Source organism: Medicago truncatula, chromosome 2, assembly GCF_003473485.1.
Source record: "Medicago truncatula cultivar Jemalong A17 chromosome 2, MtrunA17r5.0-ANR, whole genome shotgun sequence".
NCBI classification, from domain to species: domain Eukaryota; kingdom Viridiplantae; phylum Streptophyta; class Magnoliopsida; order Fabales; family Fabaceae; genus Medicago; species Medicago truncatula.
In genome coordinates, this window is record NC_053043.1 from 26,601,898 (window position 1) to 26,609,163 (window position 7,266).

At 34.9% G+C, this 7,266-nt stretch overlaps 1 protein-coding gene across 1 annotated transcript; it reads right to left on the bottom strand.

The window, feature by feature from the left end:
- Positions 1-248: 248 nt before the first annotated feature.
- On the bottom strand, positions 249-4,653 carry LOC120578346 (uncharacterized mitochondrial protein AtMg00860-like). Its single transcript, XM_039831027.1, has 3 exons — positions 4,628-4,653; positions 4,420-4,573; positions 249-428 (listed from the first exon to the last, which is right to left on the bottom strand). Exons 1-3 carry the CDS (start codon positions 4,651-4,653, stop codon positions 249-251), a joined length of 360 nt encoding a protein of 119 aa, XP_039686961.1.
- Between the last annotated feature and the right edge of the window lie 2,613 nt (positions 4,654-7,266).

The following is a 7,266-nucleotide window of genomic DNA, read 5'->3' on the forward strand; positions in this document are numbered from 1 at the left end:
TCTTTGCCTCATATTCAACTCTTTCTGATCAAACAAATACTTCAAACTCTTGTGGTCACTAAACACCTCAAACTTAGAACCATACAGATAATGCCTCCAAATCTTCAATTGCCTCGAAGCATAAGCCACAACCTGACGATTCTGCATAAGCACACTGCCAAGACCCATCTTAGAAGCATCACAATACACAACAAATGATTCCTTCGGATTCGGCAAAATCAACACTGGAGCTGAAGTCAACCTCTTCTTCAACTCTTGTCACACTTAGCATCCCAAACATAAGTTTGTCCTTTCTGAGTCAACTGCGTCAATGGCAACGCCAACTTAGAGAATCCCTCGATGAACCTCGGATAATAACCTGCCAAACCAAGAAAACTTCTAATCTCAAAAACAGACTTAGGAGATTCCTGCTGCCTCACCACATCAACCTTAGAAGGATCCACAGAAATTAAAACTCACACTTAGACAACTTAGCACACAACTGATTCTCCTTCAAAGAAGCAAACAAAATCCAAAATCAACACGACACTTAACACAAACCACAACCAACTGAGCCTCCGCAGCCAAAGATACCTTCCCTTGCCAGACTAACACACTAGAGGCAACCTACTACTCCCCCACTACGCTCAAACCCACCTAAAAGAACGAAACAACACAACAAGTACCGAAGGTAACTCAATACCATCGCATACAAACAGGAAATTCAACGAATACTAGTCCGGACAAGACCGACCACGACTCTGATACCAACTTGTAATACTCATATTTCTATTAAAGAAATTAAACATGCGAATAATACATTTATTCAAGAAATAGAGGCTACGCCATCATCCAAAATTCAAAAACCAATAAACATGTATATAAACCTCAACAGGCGCAGCGGAATATAAACCAGAGTAATCCAAATATACATGTCATGAATCAATCATTACATCAACATAGATGCATCTCGAAATCCTAACATACGGGTAATCTCCAAACATAACAAAATCCAAAACAAAAGATAATCTAGACAGACATAACCGATGCCTAGATCAGAGCCAACCTAGACTCTAAAAACACCGATATCGGAGGTATCTTCCGATATCCACCAAGCACAAGAACTCACCAAGCAACTAATCCTGAACAACGTCTACCCATCCATACAGACATGTAGGCGGTCCATCACAAATCCACTTGGGGTAAGTATTGTAACACCCCGTTCCCAAAATCAATTAAATAATAAATAATTCATCAGAGTAACAACCCAACGGGCATGTCACACTACATTTTCAAAATTTCTTAAATAGAGTATAAAACTATTTACTAAACAACCAACTTAAATCATTTCATCAAAACTTTGCAGCGGAATATTTTCAACTTTTAATAACAACAACACCCAACAAATTTAATCTCCAATAAATAATCTTGGCATGAAAGCCTCATCAAAGAAATTCAAACAACAATAGGGCTACAACATCATGTTCCAAAATTTGATACATAGGAATGAAAACAAGCAATAAAATCCCATCCCGTACGTATCAGAGCCCTAGACCCTTGAGCCACCACCTACTACTCAGGATCGCCTGCAAGTTACCCATAGGAAGGACAACATTTTCAAACAGAAGGGGTGAGATTCACAACAATAAATATAGATAATGAATGCATCAATTGAATCCAACACCCTATCATAATAATAATTCATCAATATATATAAATATCATCATTATCAGCATCAACAACAAATGGTAATTAAAACCAACAACATCGACTCATGAAATACTCCACAACTCCACTAAGACTCCTCTACAATGCATGTGGTACCATATTCAGGGCCGGAGCCCTCACCGCTAATAGAATGGTTAAAGCATTCATTTCAGGACATAGGTCCTCACCGCTAATCACCGCTTTGAACAACAAAGTGTTCCACCGCTTTGAACGACAAGGCGTTCCAGGGCAAGAGCCCACCCGCTTTATATGCTTATGCAACTGACCCACTTGTGTATATCTGCATACAACTTAACAGTGCATATGTTTTCATGACTTACAACTCCGCAATTCAAACAACATGTATGATTTAATAAATATAACATACGTTACAGTCATCAAAAGATCATCATAAGTAATTCAACAATCCAGAACATACACAATTAATTATAATTATGCTCATACATCAATTTCACTCCACATCATTCGACTAAACAACAAATAGTTCTAAAACTGGGCAACTCGCCTCGCGAGCACATCTGCTCGCTATGGCGAACTCAGGAAATGGGTTAAATATTCTTAAACACCTTAATTGAACTCATATTACTTCTAGTTTTGAGCCTTGGAATTATCCCATAAGTTTTGGATTAACTTAGAAATGGTTGTGCTGAATTTTCATAAGGTTTCACTAAGACCTCCCCTAGAGTATTTCCATCATAACTCAAAAACAAAAAATCATTTTCAAGTCAAACCAAAGTCATTGGAATGCTAACAAAATTATCTACAACTTTCATGTTTACACCAAAGGTCAATTCAAAACAGAAACGTGTGAAAAAGACGCAAGAACATGAAATAGGGTATGCATCAGACATACTGAAATTTACAGATTTTCTGTCAAAATCGCCTCACGATCACTGGAATCGCCTCACGATTTCGACAGCATCATACATGCTGATATTACAGATTTTTCTGCGATTTTATACCATGGGAGCCTCCTTGGCTCTGTTTCTTGACCCTAAACTCTCCAAAATCATCCATAATCATCACCATATGATTACCCTATCATTAAAACGTTAATCCATCACTACCCTACCTGATTAACCACTCTTTTCACCATTCAATTCTATGGTTTCTACACTTTTTCATTCAAAAATCAATAATCAAAACCTAATCTCAATTCCCAAATTTAATCACAACCCCTTGCTAAATCAAAATCATAATTATACAAACTATAATCATTGAGAGTTAGCCTCATCCTTACCTTAATTCAGATGAACAAAAGCACGACAATCTGGTTCACTTGGCTCTACTTGGCTCTTCTCCCTTTTTCTCCCAACTTGTCTGTTTTTCACGTACACTGCTTTCTGACTTCTCTTTTCCTAACTCCCCAAATATTAACTCCCCTTTATATCATTTACTCCCCCTTAATTCTATTAATTCCTAAATAACTCCCCAACTTCCAAAATAATTCAAATTCCCACTTATTATTATTATTATAAATAAACTATATAATAAAATAACGACTAGGGTGTTACAAGTATTACATCATCATAATCCAAATAACAGTTAGCATAAATATTTCAATATAAACATCATGCACTTGATCAATAATAATATTCTCATATATATACTTACATCAAAACCCCAATATCTCACATCAATAATCACCAATCACATGTGTCATGAAAAAATGTCAATTCACAGTTATTCATACACAATCACCAATCATATACATCATGAACAAACACCAATCGTAAGCCATGAACAATCGTTAATCATATTTCATGAACAATCGCCAATCACATGTATCATAAGACTCATGTTGTAACGCCCTAGTTGTTATTAATTATTTTAATTTATTTTAGAGTCTTTTGTATGATTTTAATATGAATTATGTTGATTCTTGGTGTGCTATATTATATTATATGATTATTTATGAAATTTATAATGTGAGAATTATTATTATTTGGAAAATTGGGGAGTTAATTAGGATTTAATAAAAATTAAGGAAGTTTAATGAAATAAAGGAGGAGTTATAGTTTTGGGGGTTAAGAAAAGAGAAGTTAGAAAACGTTTCACGTAAAACAAGTTTTGGGAGGAAAAGCTGTTGAAGCAAAAATCCCTTTGAACTTGTTTTTAAATGATAAACAAACTCTTGTATTAAAATTAAGATTATAATGTTATTTGGTTATTTAATGTGTGCTCTTGAGTGAATTTTATTAAGGATAGGAAAGTCCAATTCTCACACGTTGTTAAAGCCATGTATCATTGGAGTTTCAAGCTCAAGCTCTCAAGAAGAATATGTGTTCATTATGAAAGGGTAATTAAATGATTTAATCCAAGAAAGCTTCACAAAGAAAACCATGCGCAAATGCAAGGGAAAATTGTCTTTCAATCATGTGCTAATCATTTGGAAAAGAAAGGGATGATGTCATAAGCCCTATTATGTATCTTGATGAGCAAGCAAGCAAAAAGACATAAAGTACAATGACTTGGTGACCAAGTATTCAAATATAATTGATAAATGGTATCTTGGAGACAAAGCATTGCAAGGACAATGACAATGATGTATCTTGGAGAACAAGTAAGAAGAAAGTGGAAAAGAAAGAATACTTTTCACTGTTCATGTACTTTTCACTGTTCACACACGCTCCTGGTTCATTTCAAGCTCAACCTCAAGCTCTTAGTGTTAAAAGTTGAGGCCGAGGCTGAAAAGCTCAAAACTCAACGTACAAAAGATGGGACAATGGCAGTTTTGCAATTCCTATCAACAGCAAGGGCGTCTACACAAGAATGAACAGTTGCAGATATTGAAGGATGAAGGATGGCTATAAATAGAAGCTTTCTCTCAACAAAGAAAGCATGAATTTCCAATACAATCACAAGCCTACATACAAGCAATAAATTCATCAATCAGTCTCAATATCAAGAATACTCTTACAGAACCAAATCATATTTTCGGATCATCTTTTTAAGAGTATCACAAACTACAATCTCTCATTCTCTTAGTAGCTTGAAAGTTGTAATTAGATCCAAACATCAAATCTCATTTTGATTGTATATCCTCAAGACTGTAAAATCTTGAGTGATACTGTAAGCTTGCTGAAGCTAATAATATCAGTGGTGTAAGCCTGGTGAGGCTTGGAGAATACATAGTTGTTTTAGCCTCAAGCTCAGCGAGAGCTCGAGAGTCAGTGTAAGCCTAGTGAGGCTTAGAGAATACATATTGTGTTGCACATTGCAAAGAGGAGGAAGAAACTCCTAAAGAACTAGTGGATAATCTCACAAAAGCTGTGGGGACTCGACTAATCCATATTCGGGGAACCAGGATAACTTCTCTGTGTGATCTCTCTTAAACTCTACTCTTTACTTTATGCGTTGTTATTTATTGTTTTACTAATCATATTACTCCAAGCAAAGTATTGAGAGCTCAAACTCTCTAAGAGTACAGAGAAATTTTTAAAGGGTCACTATTCAACCCCCCCTTCTAGTGACATTTACTTCAACTTCAATTGGCATCAGAGCTCTACCTCGATTAGAGCACTTAATAGTGTAAGAGGAAAAGATTCAGGAAGAAGAAAATGTCAAAAATAGCAAAGTTTGTACCTGAAGGAGGATCATCAAATAGACCTCCATATTTTGATGGAACAGACTACTATTATTGGAAAGGAAAGATGAGATTATTTCTAATATCTCAAGACAATTATATGTGGCCAGTCTTGAACATGGAAATTTTGTTCCAATGACAACGGGCACAACAACCGCACCCTCAGTAATAAAGCCACAAGCAGAATGGACAAAAGAAGAAAATGAACAGGTACTTCTAAACTCTAAAGCTCAATTATTTCTAACATGTGCTTTAAGCAGGGAAGAATATGATTGAATAGAAGAATGTACAACCGCAAAAGAAATATGGGAAGCTTTAAAAACTCATCATGAAGGAACTAGTCATGTTAAAGAAGAAAGAAGATGAAACCAATGATGAAATGTTCGCAAGATTGACAATCATTGTAAACGAATTACGCTCTCTTGGTAAAAAGTACACAAATCATGAGAGAGTCAGGAAAATCCTAAGAAGTCTTCCAAAGATTTGGAGACCAATGGTTACGGCAATCACTCAAGCTAAGAATCTTAAAGAGCTTGAGATTGAAGAATTAATAGGTTCTTTAAAAGCTCATGAATCCATCCTCATGGAAGATAAACCACCACAAAAAACCAGGATGGTTGCTCTGAAAGCCTCTCAAAGCCATGAAAATCAAAATGAGATGTCTTGTTCACAAAATCTTGAATCAAATGACGATCTCACAAATCAATATGAGGATGAGGTTGACCTAGCCTTAATTTCAAGAAAAATTCAAAAAATGGTCTTTAGAAGAAATCAAAATAGAAGACCATTTCAAAACAGAAGAGAGCCTCAAAAAGTCGAAACAGATAAAAGCAAGGTTCAGTGTTTCGAATGCAACAAGATAGGACACTACAAATCGGAATGTCCTATGGAAAAGAAAAAGAAACCTCCATTCCAAAAAGCTATGCCTGCCACTTGGGATGATGCTGACGACCAAAATGATGGAATAGAGGTTGAAGAAGCAAACTTATGTCTTATGGCAAAAGATGATGCAGAAGAGGTAATTTTCTCAAACTCCTGTCTTTCTTGTCAAAAGATAGAAATAATTTTTGATAACCTCTTAAACGATTCAGAAACTTTATCTCAAAAATGTTTATCTCAAAGAAATAAACTTATTGAAATGAAGAAACTAAATGAGGAGCTACAAAAAAGAAATGAAGAATATCTTCAAACCATTCAAAATCTAAAATAAGAAAATCTTAGATTATCTGAAAAAAAAATTACGTTAGATACTCCTCCTTTAAAAAATATTGAAAATATTGATTCTCACAAAACTCAAATAGAGGAACCTATAAGTGATATTACTACAGTCAAACAAACCACAAAAATGTTTGAAAAAGAAAATTAATTTTTGAAAGATCAAGTAGAAGGATTAACAAATGACATCTCTAGTTTTGTTAAATCAACTGAAACATTTCAAAAAATTATTGGCTCTCAAAAAGGAATGCTCGATAAAACAGGGATAGGGTTTAACATTTCAAAGAAGCAAAAAATATATAAAGACTTTTTTATTCCTAAACCAGGTAAAAAAATCTTAGTTCCTAAAATAAGAAAGGAATGCTCTTTTTGTAAAAAACATGGTCATTCTAAAGATAACTGTTATAGAAAACCTGTACATCTTGAAACAAACTATCTGGTCAAGAAAAAGAAAAAATGTTCCTATTGCAACAAATTTGGTCATCATGAATCCAAATGTTACAATAAAAACAAAAATCTCAAGAACACTAACCCTCAAGGACCCAAATCTATATAGGTACCTAAGTTACTACTAACCTCTGACACAGGAATGTATGCTGGCAACCAAGAAAAGGCATTGGTACTTGGACAGTGGTTGCTCAAGGCATATGACAGGAGATAAAGGTTGTTTTCTCTCCTTCGAAGAAAGGGAAGCAGGATGAGTAACATTTGGTAACAATGATAAAGCTAAAATCAAAGGTATGGGTGTCATTGGTAAC

Coding starts and splice junctions, on each gene's coding strand:
- LOC120578346 (XM_039831027.1), bottom strand. CDS start 4,653: ATGATCCGAAAATATGATTTGGTTCT. Junction 4,574..4,627: donor CGAAAATATGATTTGGTTCT/GTAAGAGTATTC, acceptor GCTTGTATGTAG/GCTTGTGATTGTATTGGAAA. Junction 429..4,419: donor CTGCCATTGTCCCATCTTTT/GTACGTTGAGTT, acceptor GATCCTTCTAAG/GTTGATGTGGTGAGGCAGCA.